The 15,847-nt window shown below is 50.3% G+C and overlaps 1 protein-coding gene across 1 annotated transcript; it reads left to right on the forward strand.

Annotated features, from left to right (window-relative positions):
* The first annotated feature begins 251 nt into the window (after nt 1-251).
* On the forward strand, nt 252-12,861 carry LOC144119975 (uncharacterized). Its single transcript, XM_077652466.1, has 2 exons — nt 252-996; nt 12,839-12,861. The coding sequence occupies exons 1-2, from the start codon at nt 252-254 to the stop codon at nt 12,859-12,861; spliced, it is 768 nt and encodes a 255-aa protein (XP_077508592.1).
* The last annotated feature ends 2,986 nt before the right edge of the window (nt 12,862-15,847 follow it).

Below are 15,847 nucleotides of genomic sequence, written 5' to 3' on the forward strand. Positions count from 1 at the left end.
GATGCGCCAAGGCCCTGGTTTGGCCAACGGCCCCGTGAGATTGATGAGTACCTTACCCAGCAACCTCAGTGGTCCATGGCGCGCCGTCAGTCCCGATCACGGTCACCTCGCCGTCCATCGTTTTCACCGAATGTGCAGAACTCCTCGCGAGCGACGGCGGACCGCTCGCCCAGCCCTCGCCGGGAAAACTGAGGACAGCGACCTCCGGGGGCGTGGTCGCTGGATATCGACGCTGTAAAGACCCCCTGACGATGCAGACGACGCAGACATTCGATGATAGAGCTTTGACGACGTCGACGACAGCAGCTGAAATAAAGGACCGCTTCTCCCTCGACATACCCGTGCATCTCGATGGTCACAGCATTAGCGCGTTGGTGGACACAGGAGCGGAGTTTTCAATTATCAGTGGCAAATTGGCAGCGCTTCTAAAGAAAGTTACAACCCCTTGCTCTGGCGTGCAGATCCGGACAGCGGGGGGCCATATCATTACTCCGCTTGGACAGTGCGCGGCCAGGATCCGGATCAGCGACTCGACATTCATAGTTAGCTGCTTGGTGCTCCGCGACTGTTCTCGTGACCTGATTTTGGGCGTAGATTTTCTCCGTGAGAATGGGGTTGTTATTGACCTGCGGCACAGAACCGTTACGTTTTCGACAGCGGAAGCCGACGACACCTCCGACGTTCGGCAACGCATCTCCGCCCTTCGTATTTCCACTGAAGGTGTCTTGATCCCGCCGCGCTCGAGTGTTTTTGCAAGCGTCGAATGCGATGATGGGCTACGTGATGGACCTGCTGTTGCCGAGGGCAACCTTTCCTTGCTGCTGACGCAAGGCATTTGTGCGGTCCGAAGTGTCGTCCACCTCCGTGACGGTCGGTCGGAACTCCTTATTACTAATTTTACGAGCGAACCTCGTAACCTTGTCGGAGCTACTGCCGTCGCGTGGGCCGACCAATTGGCCGATGTTACTGAGTGCTTTGCGTCCGAGGCTATGGACCGTCAAGAGACGTCCCTGGATCGCATCGATATTAGCCCCGGGCTCTCAGCGACTCAACGGCGCGACCTCCGCGCCCTACTGCTCCAGTACAAAACCTGCTTCGCATCCTCCTCGAAAGTGCGGCAAACGACGATCACGAAGCATCGGATCATCACTTCCGATGACGCTCGCCCCATACAACAGCAGCCGTACCGCATTTCCCCGAAGGAACGCGACGCTATCCAAACGCAGGTGAAGGAGATGCTGACAGACGGCATTATTCAGCCCTCTAAGAGCCCGTGGTCGTCGCCCGTAGTGCTTGTTAATAAGAAGGATGGGACACTGCGCTTTTGCGTGGATTACCGTAAGCTGAACGCCATAACGAAAAAGGACGTGTACCCGCTGCCCCGCATCGGCGACTCGCTCGACAGACTTCGCCGCTCCAAGTATTTTTCGTCAATCGACCTAAAGACCGGATAATGGCAGATTGAGGTTGATGAACGGGACCGCGAAAAAACGGCCTTCATCACACCCTACGGCCTATATTAATTTAAAGTGTTGCCCTTTGGCCTTTTCTCTGCGCCAGCGACGTTTCGGCGCATGATGGATACTGTCCTGGCTGGCCTCAAATGGCAAACCTGTTTAGTTTACCTAGATGACGCGGTGGTGTTCTCAGAAACCTTCGACCAACACCTTGAACGCCTGCGGACCGTGTTGGATGCCCTGCGGTTGGCCGACTTGACACTCAAACCCGAGAAATGCCACTTTGGCTACAAAGAGCTCAAGTATCTCGGCCATGTTGTGAGCGCCGACGGCATACGGCCCGAACCCGATAAAACTGCCGCCGTAGCCAAGTTTCCCCGTCCTACTACAAAGAAAACGCTCAAGTGCTTCTTAGGTTTGTGCGCCTACTACTGTCGTTTTATCGCCGACTTCTCCAAGATCGCTGAACCCCTCACCCGTTTAACACGTGACGATACACCGTTCGTCTGGACTGCCGAGCAACAGACTGCTTTCACAGAGCTGCGCCAACGGCTGCACACAACCCCTGTGCTGGCTCACTTCGATGAGGAGGCTGCTACCGAGATACACACCGACGCTAGCAACATCGGGCTTGGTGCCGTCCTCGTTCAACATCAAGAAGGCGTGGAACGTACGTGTGATCGCCTATGCCAGTCGCACACTCTCGCGCTCCGAAATCAACTACTCCACCTCGGAAAAGGAATGCCTCGCTGTCGTCTGGGCCATGATGAAATTTCGGCCTTATATCTATGGCCGTCACTTTAAATTGGTCACCGACCACCATTCCTTGTACTGGCTTACCAATCTCCGGGACCCATCAGGCCGCCTAGCACGCTGGAGCCTTCGCCTTCAAGAATTTGATTACACAATTGCCTAGAAGTCCGGACGTAAACACGAAGACGCCGACACGCTCTCACGCGCACATGTCTAGCAAGCTGATGACAGCGCAGAAGATGACAATCGTTTTCTAGGTGCGATCAGCAGTTCGGACTTAGTGGCAAAGCAGCGTGCTTACGCTGACCTGCGGTCTGTCATGGATCACCTGGAGGGCCATGCTTTTAACGTACCTCGACACTTTTGCCGCCACTTGGCCTCTTTTTGCATTCGCAATGACGTACTGTTCAAGAAAAACTCCAGCAGCGGTGACCGGCCCTACCTCCTAGTCGTGCCATCAGACCTCCGCGACGACATCCTTTCGGCGTGTCATGATGAGCCCACCTCTGGCCATTTGGGATTTGCACTCACGCTCGCTCGAGTGCGTCAGGGCTATTATTGGCCTAAACTTGCAAAAACCATCCACCGCTACGTCAGAGGTTGCCGTGAGTGCCAGCGTCGTAAGTCACCACCGCTCAAGCCCGCAGGTTTGCTCCAACCAATTTCTCCACCTCGCAAACCTTTTGACCAAGTCGGCATTGATCTTCTGGGCCCATTCCCTGTGTCGTCTTCTGGCAATAAGTGGATTATAGTTGCGCCTGATTATTTGACGCGCTATGTGGAAACCCAGGCGGTGCCGCGCAGTACATCCTCTGAAATCGCGCGCTTCTTCATACACCACATTGTTTTACGACATGGCGCCCCGTCCTCCGTCATCACTGATTGGGGCACCGCGTTTACAGCCCAGCTCATGCACGAGGTGTTCCAGCTGAGTCACACGAACCACCGCAAGACTACTGCATACCACCTGCAGTCGAACGGGCTCACGGAACCCCTCAACAAAACAGACACGCTCGCAATGTACGTCGACGTGCAGCACCAGACTTGGGACGAAATCCTCCCATATGTGACGTTTCCCTACAACACGGCGATTCAGGAAACGACTCGATTTAGGCCGTTTCGCCTCGTCTACGGTCGTGATGTCCAAACGATGCTCGACTCCATGCTTCCGTGTCCCCCTGACGACCAGGCGCTCACGCCAGACGCCGAAGAATTTACCCGGCACGCAGAGGAAGCCCACCAACTGGCCCGTATGCACATCCGCCGGCAGCAGGCAACGGATGCAAAACGCTACAACCAACGACGTCGCCACGTCGAGTACCACCCCGACGACAAAGTGTGGGTATGGACCCCGTTACGGCCCCGGCCTGTCGGAGAAGCTTCTGAGCCGCTACTTTGGACCCTACACAGTGCTGCGACGCATCACGGATGTGACGTATGAAGTCCTCCCCGATGGCACTCTGCCCAGTTCGCGCCGTCGACCGCAGCCTGAGGTCGTGCACGTACTGCGTATGAAGCCGTACGTTACGCAGTAACGGGCACCTCGTTCGCTCCAAGTGCGCCCACGTATTTGCTTTCTTTTTTTTTTGGATGGGGAGGGGGAATAATGCCGCCAGGTGTCCCCGGGCGGCGCCTTGAGGACAAAGAAGTAAGTCGCACGTGCTCTTGGCAGCTGGGACACTGCTTGATTCCTTGCGGCCTGTGCCTAGCCTCTTGATTCTACAACCCATTTGTGACAATATTGTCACGTAGTGGTGACGGCAGTCGAAGCAGCGATGAAGACGGACGAAAGGGGTCTTCTAAAAGAACTGTTTATTGGGCTGACTTGCACCCAAAATGGACTGAATCACTCGGCGGCGGCGAAGCGACAAGCGTGCTCGGCGGTCGTCGAACAGAATGCCCGCCGCTGTCGGCCGTGCTCAATTTAAAGCTGATAGCGAACATTCGAGATAAAGGGCGCAAAGTTACTAGAACATTCCGGAACAACGTAGAATCAGCTTTGCCTGGCTGCGATCAATCGAGATAAATCTAGTCGCGTCTTGCGTCGCAAACAAAGCGATAAGGTGGTGTCGCGGCAGATTTGAAAAACGAACAAACACTGCAAATATTGGCGGCATTACTCCCCTCTCAAAGAAGCATCGACCCGATGCATTAAAACAAATAATGCGACTAGTAAGGGAAAAAAACAGATCTTGCGAAAATAGAGCATGGAAATGCAGCGGCCTTTAGCGCGCATAATACGGCTTCAGACGGACTACATGGACAACTTCTGGTCGTACGCGGCGTCGATGGGATGCAGTCATTGCGTCAGGGATGACTTCATAATCCCGTTCACCCAGCCGACGAAGAACCTTGTACGGGCCGAAATAGCGGCGCAAAAGCTTTTCACTCAATCCACGGCGGCGAATGGGCGTCCACACCCAGACTTGGTCTCCTGGCTTGTATTCCGCGTTGCGTCTTCGTAGGTTGTAGCGTCTGGCGTCGGACCGCTGCTGATCTTTGATCCGTAATCGGGCAAGCCTTCGAGCTTCTTCTGCGCGTTGAAGGTAGGCGGCAACGTCGACGTTCTCTTCTTCTGTAACGTTGGGCAGCATGGCGTCTAGCGTGGTCGTGGCCTCCCTGCCATGGACGAGCCTAAAAGGCGTCATCTGGGTGGTCTCCTGCACTGCGGTGTTGTAGGCGAAGACGACGTAAGGCAGGATGACATCCCAGGTTTTATGTTCGGCATCGACATACATAGCGAGCATATCGGCGATGGTTTTGTTCAGGCGCTCGGTCAGTCCGTTGGTCTGCGGATGGTATGCAGTTGTCCTCCGGTGGCTGGTTTGGCTGTAGCGCAGGATGGCTTGCGTGAGTTCCGCCGTAAATGCTGTTCCTCTGTCCGTGATGAGCACATCGGGGGCGCCGTGTCGAAGAAGAATGCACTCCACGAAAAATTTGGCCACTTCTGCTGCTGTTACGTTCGGTAGGGCTTTCGCCTCGGCGTAGCGGGTCAGGTAGTCGGTCGCTATGATGATCCACTTATTTCCAGATGTTGACGTTGGAAAAGCGCCAAGCAAGTCCATGCCAATCTGCTGAAAGGGTCTTGAGGGAGGTTCAATGGGGTTCAGAAATCCTGCTGGTCGTGTGGGAGGAGTCTTTCGTCGCTGACAATCTCGGCATGTTTTCACATAGTGTGCGACATCGGCAGACAGTCGGGGCCAGTAATACTTGTCTTGAATGCGGCGGAGGGTGCGAGTAAACCCGAGATGTCCAGCTGTCGGCTCGTCGTGTGAAGCCTGTAGAACTTCTTCGCGGAGACAAGTAGGCACAACAAGGAGGTAGGCTGTTTTGTTCGCTGTAAAGTTCTTCTTCACAAGGACCTCATTCTGCACGCAGAAAGAAGACAGTCCTCGCTTGAATGAAGTGGGGGGTGAAGAAACCTTGCCTTCCAGGTACTGGATGAGGCCTTTTAGGTTGGGGTCCGAGCGTTGCTGCTGAGCAAAAGAGCTTGCGCTGATGGGTTCCAGGAAGGCGTCCTCATCGTCGTCCAGCAGCGGTGCATCTACAGGGGCTCGTGAGAGGCAATCGGCGTCAGTGTGCTTGCGTCCGGACTTGTAAACGACGGTGACGTCAAACTCCTGGAGACGCAGACTCCATCGAGTGAGTCGGCCAGAGGGATCCTTCAAATTGGCAAGCCAGCAGAGCGCGTGGTGGTCGCTGACCACCTTGAACGGCCGTCCGTAGAGGTAGGGGCGGAATTTCGACGTAGCCCAGATGATGGCAAGGCACTCCTTCTCAGTGGTCGAATAGTTAGCCTCGGCCTTGGAAAGGGAACGGCTAGCGTATGCGATGACCTTCTCCAGCCCGTCACGTTTTTGAACGAGAACGGCGCCCAGTCCCACGCTGCTTGCGTCGGTATGAACTTCAGTATCGGCGTTTTCATCAAAATGCGCAAGGATCGGTGGGGACTGTAAACGACGCTGAAGTTCCTTGAAGGCTTCTGCTTGCGGCGCTTCCCATTTAAACGGCACGTCTGCCTTCGTCAGTTGGGTCAGGGGCTCGGCGATGCGCGAAAAGTTTTTCACAAATCGTCGGTAATATGCGCATAGTCCGAGAAATCTGCGCACTGCTTTCTTATCGGCCGGCGGTTGAAACTGTTCAATAGCAGCTGTTTTCTGCGGGTCTGGGCGTACTCCTTCCTTGCTAACGATGTGGCCTAGAAACAGCAGCTCTTCGTAGGCAAAGTGGCATTTCTCTGCTTTCAAGGTTAGGCCAGACGACTTGATTGCGTCTAGTACTGTTCGAAGTCTTTTGAGGTGCTCTTCAAAGTTCGAGGCGAAGACAACGACGTCATCTAAATATACCAGACAAATCTGCCACTTCAGGCCTGCCAGCACTGTATCCATTACTCGCTGAAACGTCGCTGGTGCGGAACAGAGACCAAATGGCATCACCTTGAACTCAAACAGCCCATCCGGAGTTATGAATGCTGTCTTCTCGCGATCTCTTTCATCGACCTCAATTTGCCAGTAGCCGCTCTTGAGGTCCATCGATGAGAAATATTTGGCGTTGCAGAGGCGGTCCAGTGTGTCGTCGATGCGGGGGAGGGGGTAGACGTCCTTCTGTGTTATGTTGTTCAAGCGGCGGTAATCTACGCAGAATCGAAGTGTGCCGTCTTTCTCACTAGAACAACCGGTGCCGCCCATGGGCTGTTTGAAGGCTGGATGACGTCGTCGCGAAGCATTTCTTCGACTTGGTCCCGGATGGCTTGTCGTTCTCGCGGAGACACACGGTAGGGGCTTTGACGGAGAGGTCGGACGTGTTGATCCGTTATAATGCGATGCTTGGAAATTGGCGTCTGTCGCACCTTCGGCGATGTCGAAAAGCACTCACTGTAGTTTTGAAGCAGATTGCGGATCTGGTCTTGTCTGTTCCGGTGCAGGACTGGGTTGATGTCGAAAGTGGGCGAGTTCTCTTGGTCAGGCGGGTCTTCTGCGGAGGGGTCGGAGAGGGCGAAGGAATCTCGTACGTCAGATATTTCGTCGTAGAAAGCAATCGTCGTTCCTCTGTTAATATGCCGGTATTCTTCGCTGAAGTTAGTCAGCAGTACTTCGGCCTGGCCATTGCGGAAATGTGCGATGCCTCTTGCGATGCTGATTCCTCGGTCTAGGAGCAACTGCATGTTCCCCTCGATGATGGCTTCAGTGTTTATGGCTTTCGTGGCGCCTACGGTCACGATAACGCTTGAACGGGGTGGGACGCTCACTTCTTCCTCCAGGACACTTAGGGCAACGTGATTTTCCCGAGTTTTCATCGAAGCGATGGCTTCGTCCGTCGAAAGCGTGATCAGCTTGGATCGCAGGTCGATGATCGCCTGATGCTCATTAAGGAAATCCATACCCAAGATCACTTCGCGGGAGCATTGCGGTAGCACAACAAAGATCGCAGGATAGGTATGTCCTTTGACAGTCACTCGCGCTGTGCATCGTCCTGATGGCGTAATGAGGTGGCCCCCAGCGGTGCGAACTTGTGGGCCGTCCCAAGCCGTTGTGACTTTTCTGAGCTGCGCAGCGAATGTTCCATTCATCACCGAGTAATCGGCTCCTGTGTCGACTAGAGCGGTAACTTTCCGGCCGTCGATAGTCACTTCTAGGTCGGAGGTCCTGGCTCTTGCATTGCATGTCGCTCTCGGCGTCGGGTCACGGCTTCGTCGCGTATGCGAGTCACGGGTTGGGCGTGTGGTCGAAGCTCCTCTGGGTGGCGGCGTCGATTTCAAGGTAGCTTGCGTCGTGGTCGAGGTTCTCATTGTGTGCGGCGTCGGTGCAGCGAGTGTCGTTTCTTCATGCGGCGTCGCGGGTGCAGCGTCTTCATGGGGCGTGGTCGGTGGAGGATCTTCGGCGTTTAGCTCGTGAGCAACCTCACCTCCAGAGGTTGCTGCCTTTAGTTTCCCCTACGGGGGCTGGGCGACCTTCCTCGTACCGCGGCTGCGTAGCTGCGGCGTGGCGACGCAAAGCGCGTGGTTGACGGCGTTGGTGAGCGCGAAAAGCGGTTCGGCGTGTACTCTTCTCGACGCAGGTACTCGTCGATTTCGTGCGGACGTTGTCCGAAGCGTGGTCGTGGGGCATTAACGGCAAATCCTCGAAGACCGAGACGTCGGTACGGGCAGTGACGAAGAATATGGCCGGCCTCACCGCAATGGAAGCACAACGGCCGGTTGTCGGAAGTCCTCCAGGCGTCGCATTTCCTGGGGCTTGAGCGTCGGTCATAGGCTGGGCGGGCGGGGGCTGGGAGGCGCCGTTGTGGAACGATTGGCTCATCTCGGGGAGGACGGGGGGGTTGTCGCTGGGGCTGAGCAGTACTTACTGCAGCGGCGTAGGTCATGGCCTGGGGTTCTGTGGCCGTCGGGGTGCCAAGTGCCTGTTGCACTTCTTCCCGTACCACATCCATCAGAGTCGCTGCTTGTGGCTGTGGGGAAGATGGCAGTAATCGGCGTAGCTCCTCTCGGACGATTTCGCGGATAACATCCCGCAAGCTGTCGCTGGTGGTGGCCGGCGTGTCCGAACGGATTGCACAGGCAGAGGAAGGGCGATTGTACTGCAGAGCTCGAACGTCGAGGGTCTTCTCAATCGTGCAGGCTTCTTGCATAAACTCCTCGACTGTTTTTGGCGGCTGGCGGACGAGGCTTGCAAAGAGTTGTTCTTTTACGCCGCGCATTAAAAACTGAACTTTCTTTTCTTCGGTCATCCCGGGATCGGCGTGGCGAAATAGGCGCTTCATCTCCTCGACGTAACTGCGGACGGGCTCATTCGGAAGCTGGATCCTGGACTCGAGGAGTCGTTCGGCTCTTTCTTTCCTCACGACAGTGGTGAATACCTTCAATAGTTCTCTCTTGAATAGCTCCCATGTCGTAAGGGACGACTCGTAGTTTTCGTACCACGTGCGTGCGGAGCCATCCAATGAGAAAAAAACGTGTCCAATCTTTGCCGCATCATCCCACTTGTTGAATGACGCCACGCGCTCAAATTGATCCAACCATTCTTCAGGGTCTTCGCCTAGGGATCCATTGAAAGTTGGCGGCACCCGCGGCTGCTGCAGTATGATCGGTGTCGACATCTTCGACGAGATTGCGGTGCTCGTAGCCGCGTCTTTTCGCTTTCTTGTGCGGTCCGGCAGTTTCCCGAACTCAGGCTCCTCTCCCTGGAGACGTCGGCTGGCTCGCTGAGCTGCTGGCTCGTCCTCGGGTGCGAAGCGCTCAGGGCTGGCTTCACGACTTGAAGGGGGCGTCCGGAACATGGAAGGCTACCCCGCACCTCCACCAGATGTCACGTAGTGGTGACGGCAGTCGAAGCAGCGATGAAGACGGACGAAAGGGGTCTTCTAAAAGAACTGTTTATTGGGCTGACTTGCACCCAAAATGGACTGAATCACTCGGCGGCGGCGAAGCGACAAGCGTGCTCGGCGGTCGTCGAACAGAATGCCCGCCGCTGTCGGCCGTGCTCAATTTAAGGCTGATAGCGAACATTCGAGATAAAGGGCGCAAAGTTACTAGAACATTCCGGAACAACGTAGAATCAGCTTTGCCTGGCTGCGATCAATCGAGATAAATCTAGTCGCGTCTTGCGTCGCAAACAAAGCGATAAGGTGGTGTCGCGGCAGATTTGAAAAACGAACAAACACTGCAAATATTGGCGGCAATATGAAGCTTTGGAAATAACTTTAAGCTGTTCTGCAAGTTTTTTTTTTTTATTAGCAACCAGGAAGGGCCCTGACCTCCACCCTTTTTAACGGTTTTTTGACATTTATGAACTTTTATTTCGTGTTCCATATCACTCTGTGTTTTTTTTAAGTGTTACTTCAAGTGCGCATTTTATTCGAAGTCATTCTTTATTCCTGTACGTGTTTTTTTCTATTTTTGCTCATTACAGCTGTCTGGAGTATTTTTTTATTTTATTTTGTACTTGACCGTGTCACTAGTCGCACGGCTATCGGTCCTGACATTTTTTTACCTAATGCCTTCTACTTTCAAACTAAAGAATGCTTTGACTTTGACTTTGAACATGGTTTGTTAGGCTACTTTTATTGTAGAGAATGGCCAATTGCAGAATCTACATTAAAATTATTTTCATTGTGATTCAGCTTTTTGTCTTGGCACGCTAAAACCAAACCATACTTCAGCATTTATGAAATCTATACTCAACAATCTCTACTCCAAAAAGCAACCAAGCACACTTGGAGAAGCTTCACCTCAGTCATAGATAAAGAGGGCTGCTAGCAGACTAGAGTACTGGGGTGGGGGCTTGTTATATTACTCACATGAAAGAAGATGACAGTGTTTGTAACCAGGAGAAGCATAGGAAACCATTTTTATGGTGGTTTCAATCATTGCGAAATTATTAGTATAAGCATTTAAAAGATGGGATAAATTGCAGCAAAAAAAATAAAACACCGCATAATGCTGGTAAGATCTGAATGTCTGACCACCGCGTATCGCGTACTGTGCTTTGCCAGTCGCTGCTGTAGTCGTCCAGATACGCATGAAAGCAGAAGGTTAGAGATGTGATTGTCTTCTCGTCTATTTTGTTGAAATATCTTCCATCTAAAGGAATATTGCACCACTAGCTGTGGACTGATGAACACGATCATGGACAGACAAAATTTCTCCTATGCTTTAGTTTGTTTCAATCACTGTTTGGGTCTTTCATATGCTGACAATGTGCGTATTCAACGGCAGGGCTGAGAAGTTTGGCAAATTTTGGTGGGAGTGCATTGCTTGGGCGACGCCTCGCAACAACCGCAGCATGACAAGTTATCGACGAGAAAGTGATCACAGAGCCCTTTCTCTATGTGGGGATTTTATGGGAGCAGAATCATGGTTACACTAGGTTACTGATTTAATTGCAGTGGAAGCAAGCTAACCCGCGACATCACAAGCAATTTTTGGGCTCAGTTCAAGAGCTCCTCTGGCGTCAGATCTGTAAGAACAGCAAGCATATATTTCAGTTGACAGTTTTATCGCAATATAAACGCATCTGTTTTGTTTTGCGATTCTGATAAAGATGACAGATCACGAGTTCGTTTTCCACAGAGGCAATGTTGTATAAAAAATACCTCTTCAATCTCTTCAAAAAAAAAAAGTTTAAGAACAACCCTTTTCAACTGGAATAGACCATGCCACAATGCTGTCAACGATATAATGGTTGTACATGTAAAGTACGATGATGACAGCTCGGAGTAGCTTGCATGGCTTATTGAGATACCGGTAGTGTGGCACTGTGACTTTAGGGGTTTACAATTATATTTAGTGAAGTTCAGTGGCAGCAACATGAAACAGCAGCAATGAAGATTCTCGGGATGCGAAGTGTCGAGAGATTAGTTTTCTTTACGTATGTTGCTCAAAGATGATTTTAAACAGAAAAATGCTTAATAATATCTCTCTTTAATACTTTCTCGGCTTTGAAAAAGAAGTGCTAAAGGAGCTAGCAGATTTCCTAGTGCCAGTGAATGACCTACGCAAAGAACAACGGAGCAGGTCAAACCAAGCTTCTGTAGGGCTGCCAGTAGACTGTGGTGTCGCTGGAGGGACTTATTTCTTTTGATGCTTATCTGCAAGATGAGCCGCTCACACTGTCTTTGGTATGTAGTTAGTCCTTCAGAGCATTTTACTTGAGAGATCTAGCTTATAAATATTCATGCAGAAACCCAACTTTTCAAAGAACTTTTATGCCTGAGGCAATGTGATCTGTAATTAAATTTTGGTGAAAAAAAGTGAAGTTGGGGAAAACTTCTTTTCCCTTCCTCTAGGCATTCTAATATACAAACCTCCGCTAATAGTTTCAAGTATTGTTAAAGGACGATAGAGACCTAAGTTTAGTTTCGTCTTCTTCTTTCAAATAATGCGTTAGACTATAAATACATGAATGACTGCATGGTATTCGCCTACGTCAACTAAATAATTTATAACTGAATTTCTTCTTTCATGCTGCTTTGGTTTCATGAACCGTACAATAGCTGTGACGTGTAGTAGAACTGCATGTTGCGAGAGGCATGAAGAAACCTGCAATTAACGCTGATACATAGTTTTAATTGATTATAACACTTAAATCAGCCTGCTTCAAGAGCTTCAAGAACAAATGGCGCATCAGCAATCATATTGCCATTTTCTGCGCCTCACATGACCTGAACTGAACGGTACATGTCACCGCCATTGTTTTGTTGTGAAACCGAAACATCGCCAAGAAGAAATACAATGATAATTTATTTAGCGATCGTATATGCGAATACCACGTGTTTATCCATGTATATTAAGGTGTAACGTACCAGTTGAAAGAAAAGCGCTTGAGCAAAAATTTGGTGTGTATGGTACCTTAATTTGTGTTCCAGAGCTGTGCCTGAAGATACAGACTAAAGGAGACGTGCAGGCATTTCAAGAGTGTGAACTTAGAAAAATCTGTGCACATAACCTTCCCTGGCGTTGAGGCACTTGCCAGGAGCGCACGTCTACATGATCAGAATGGGCTTGAACTTCAGTGCAGGCTTCGTTTTTTTCATGTAGCTTATTTTACACTGAAATGGGTCACGGATGCTAAAGATGCTGCGCGGAGAATTTTGAAGGCAATAGTGAGCAGACCTGTTGCTCTGCGATGCAGCTGGGCAGGCTCGAGGGGCCTGAAGCATAGTTTGAAGAGAATGAGCAATATTCTGAGCCTGTAATAGCACGGAGAGATGAATGAGCCATGCAGTTGTTGCAACATTCATAAACACAGCGCAACGAACAAATGACAAGAGAGTAGACTGGAGAGTGCTGACTATCAACATCTTGATTTATTGGAGTAGCACGCACATATACAAAAAATGTACCAATAACCAAGTGCGTATGTCTGCAAATAAAAACATTCAAATCAACCAGCTTCGTCAAGATAAGCGATTTCGCTGGAATGAATGACAGCCGAAGGGGTGTTCGCGCACGTGCCATAATTCTTGTGAATGAGGTAGGCTTCTTTTAATTATGTCGTTAATTTTTCTGTGTGCTTGCACTGCGCTGATGCATCATTGAATAATGGCATGCAAGGAGTGTGCAAAGTGGGCTTGTGGTTGCAATCTTTGTGGTGTAGTGCTAGGTTAGCGGACAGGGCTTTGCGTAAGCAGTTTTTGTGAAACTTCTAGCCCCCTCTGCGCCCCCCTTGCACGCCATTGTTCAATTATGCATCAGCGTTCTACAAGCAGTGAGAAAAATTAACAAGAGAATTAAAACAAACCTATCTCAGTAACAAGATTTCTGGCACGTGCGCAAGTACCCCTTTGGTTATCAGTAATTCCCGCGAAATCACATATGTTGACGAGTCTGTTTGATGTGAATGTTTTTATCTGCGAACATGCGCCCCTGGTCGTCGGAATATTTTTTGTACATATACGTGTTACTCCAATAAATCAAACATTTGCTAGCGCTTTCCTGTCAACTCGCTTGTCCTTTGTTCGTGGCGCTGTGTTTAATAATTCTGAGCCTGCTTCTTGGTACGTGTTGCCATCCATAAACTGGAGTAGTATGCAGTGGTGGGAATGTACAGTCTAGGTACCACAGGTGCTTCTACCGCATGAACTATGTGCAGCATTCCTCAGTTTGGCCAAACCAGTCATTCATATTGAGCATAGCGACGGGATAGGCTCGAAGTAAGGCGTGGAAAGAGGGTCAGGCATGTGCAAGTGCGAGCCTTTCAGTCTCTATACCACTGGGAAAACCCTGCAGTGACTGCTTAAGGCTCCGTGCAGGTACAGGGCCCTCTAGATTATATCAGCCTTTTGGCGGGCATATGGTCGGAAATGGAAGGGCTTGGTGCGAAAAGACGTAGCTCACCACACAGCCAAGAGTGGAAGTGAGCTTAAATATCACTCGCAGGCAGCAACGTATGCAGCAGAGAGGAAGTGTAGTGCTTGGGACGCTGGACGTAACGCACGTCAACGTGAGGCCAAAGACCGCTACTGCGTGGCTGGTGTATAGTGAACATATGCGCTTGGAAAAAGATCTACATGTACCTTGATCGAATTGTGTGTGTGTTGTCAATGTAGAGACAAAACGACATAGTCTCAAACGTTCAGTACTGCATTATGCCAAAGCTATTGCTGAAGTTTGCATTGAAGGTGATTACTGTCTTGAGAGTTCTTATAACTTTTTACCCAGCGAGTAGGTCTAGAAATAATGTAAATTTCATGCGTACTTTGATAAAATTTCACGCATAAAAATTTGCTAATGGGGTGCAATGATTATTTCTTTTATTAGTAATTATCATGGTAGGCTCATAAATGTGTTCTACTTCGACATGAAGTGGACAAGACAAAGAAGTAGAAAAAGGCTCTGAAGATTTAGCACTTGTGTCTTTGGGCTTTTCGGCCTGTTCCTTAATCTCAATTTCTGCGACATGCTGGCTAACCCTACCTCAGGTGTCAGTTTAAGTGTTGTGGCATCAAGTGTATCTCCATGTAGAAGTACATGTCTACTGATTTAGTGGTATTGATTTCTAAAGGAGAACGTGAAGGTCTGTCACTTGCACACTGATTTTTCTTTCAGTGCTTAACATGAGCAACAGTTCAGTATGTGTCCTGCAGCCACATTTTGTGTTCTCAGCTTTTTTTGTAGTGAAGCATTTTGTACAGTTGGCAGTGTGTCTCTTTCTTCTGAAAGGTTATTTATTGCTGATTGGTTTTGGTGTCTGTATTTCTTCATTTTACGGCATTGGTGTTGATGTATTCTGTCTTTGCAGGTGCAAAACACAGGCTTTCTGATACCACGGAAGCATACGTCGCAGATGCCACCAAAAGGTGGCTTATGTTCGCGGGGGACCAAGAAGGGGGCCGAACCGCAAGATGTCGCGCAGCCACAATGGCTACATCAAGCGCATGGAATGGCTCTTATTTGTAGAAAGATAAACGCATGAAGTGAAAGTACTACCTGAATGTTGCTTTGCATTTTGGTGTACCACCAATACTTGCATAGCCACCCCGTTACAAGTCAACAATGGCCCTCGTTGTCTAATGTTTGCCCAGCATTGGCAGCGCCATTGGAACAGCCTGGCCAAAATAGGCACTGTTTGCCACTAGCGCTCTCACATACAAGGTGCTTCACGTAACTGAACCAAGGGTTCAAAAAAGTGGCGTGCCGGAGCTGCGTGACGCCAACGACATATTGTTTCCTGCCGAGCGACGCTCTTCGGAGTATTTTTAAAGTTCTGATTAATAAGCTAATTTGGTAAGATTAATTATACAGAATTTCAAATATTCTCTGCACGATCACGTGCTTTTTAGGTTGTAGAGGCGACTAAACCGGTCCTGTTTTTGTAGCAACGTACTTCCTACGTGTGCCTTTTTTTTCTAGAACATAAAAAAAGCCTGCGAAATATGAAAAAGTAACGTGACTGCGCTCATGCGCTTCCATATTTCACCGCACCCCAGCGCGTTTTGAACGAAAAAATCGTGCGCGCTGACCGTGCCCAAGTGATGGGCCGCTGGTGAGTTCGGCGGGCTGCAAAACGATAAAAACTTTAAAAAACGGAAGATACCATTAAATACGTGACGTCACTGCGTTTTTACAGCGAAGTGGTATACCTCTACCGTGCAAGGAAATTTTCGTGTCGTCGGCGCCGCCAGCAAAAAAACGCCAGGCT

This window comes from Amblyomma americanum, chromosome 2, assembly GCF_052857255.1.
Source record: "Amblyomma americanum isolate KBUSLIRL-KWMA chromosome 2, ASM5285725v1, whole genome shotgun sequence".
Lineage (NCBI taxonomy): Eukaryota > Metazoa > Arthropoda > Arachnida > Ixodida > Ixodidae > Amblyomma > Amblyomma americanum.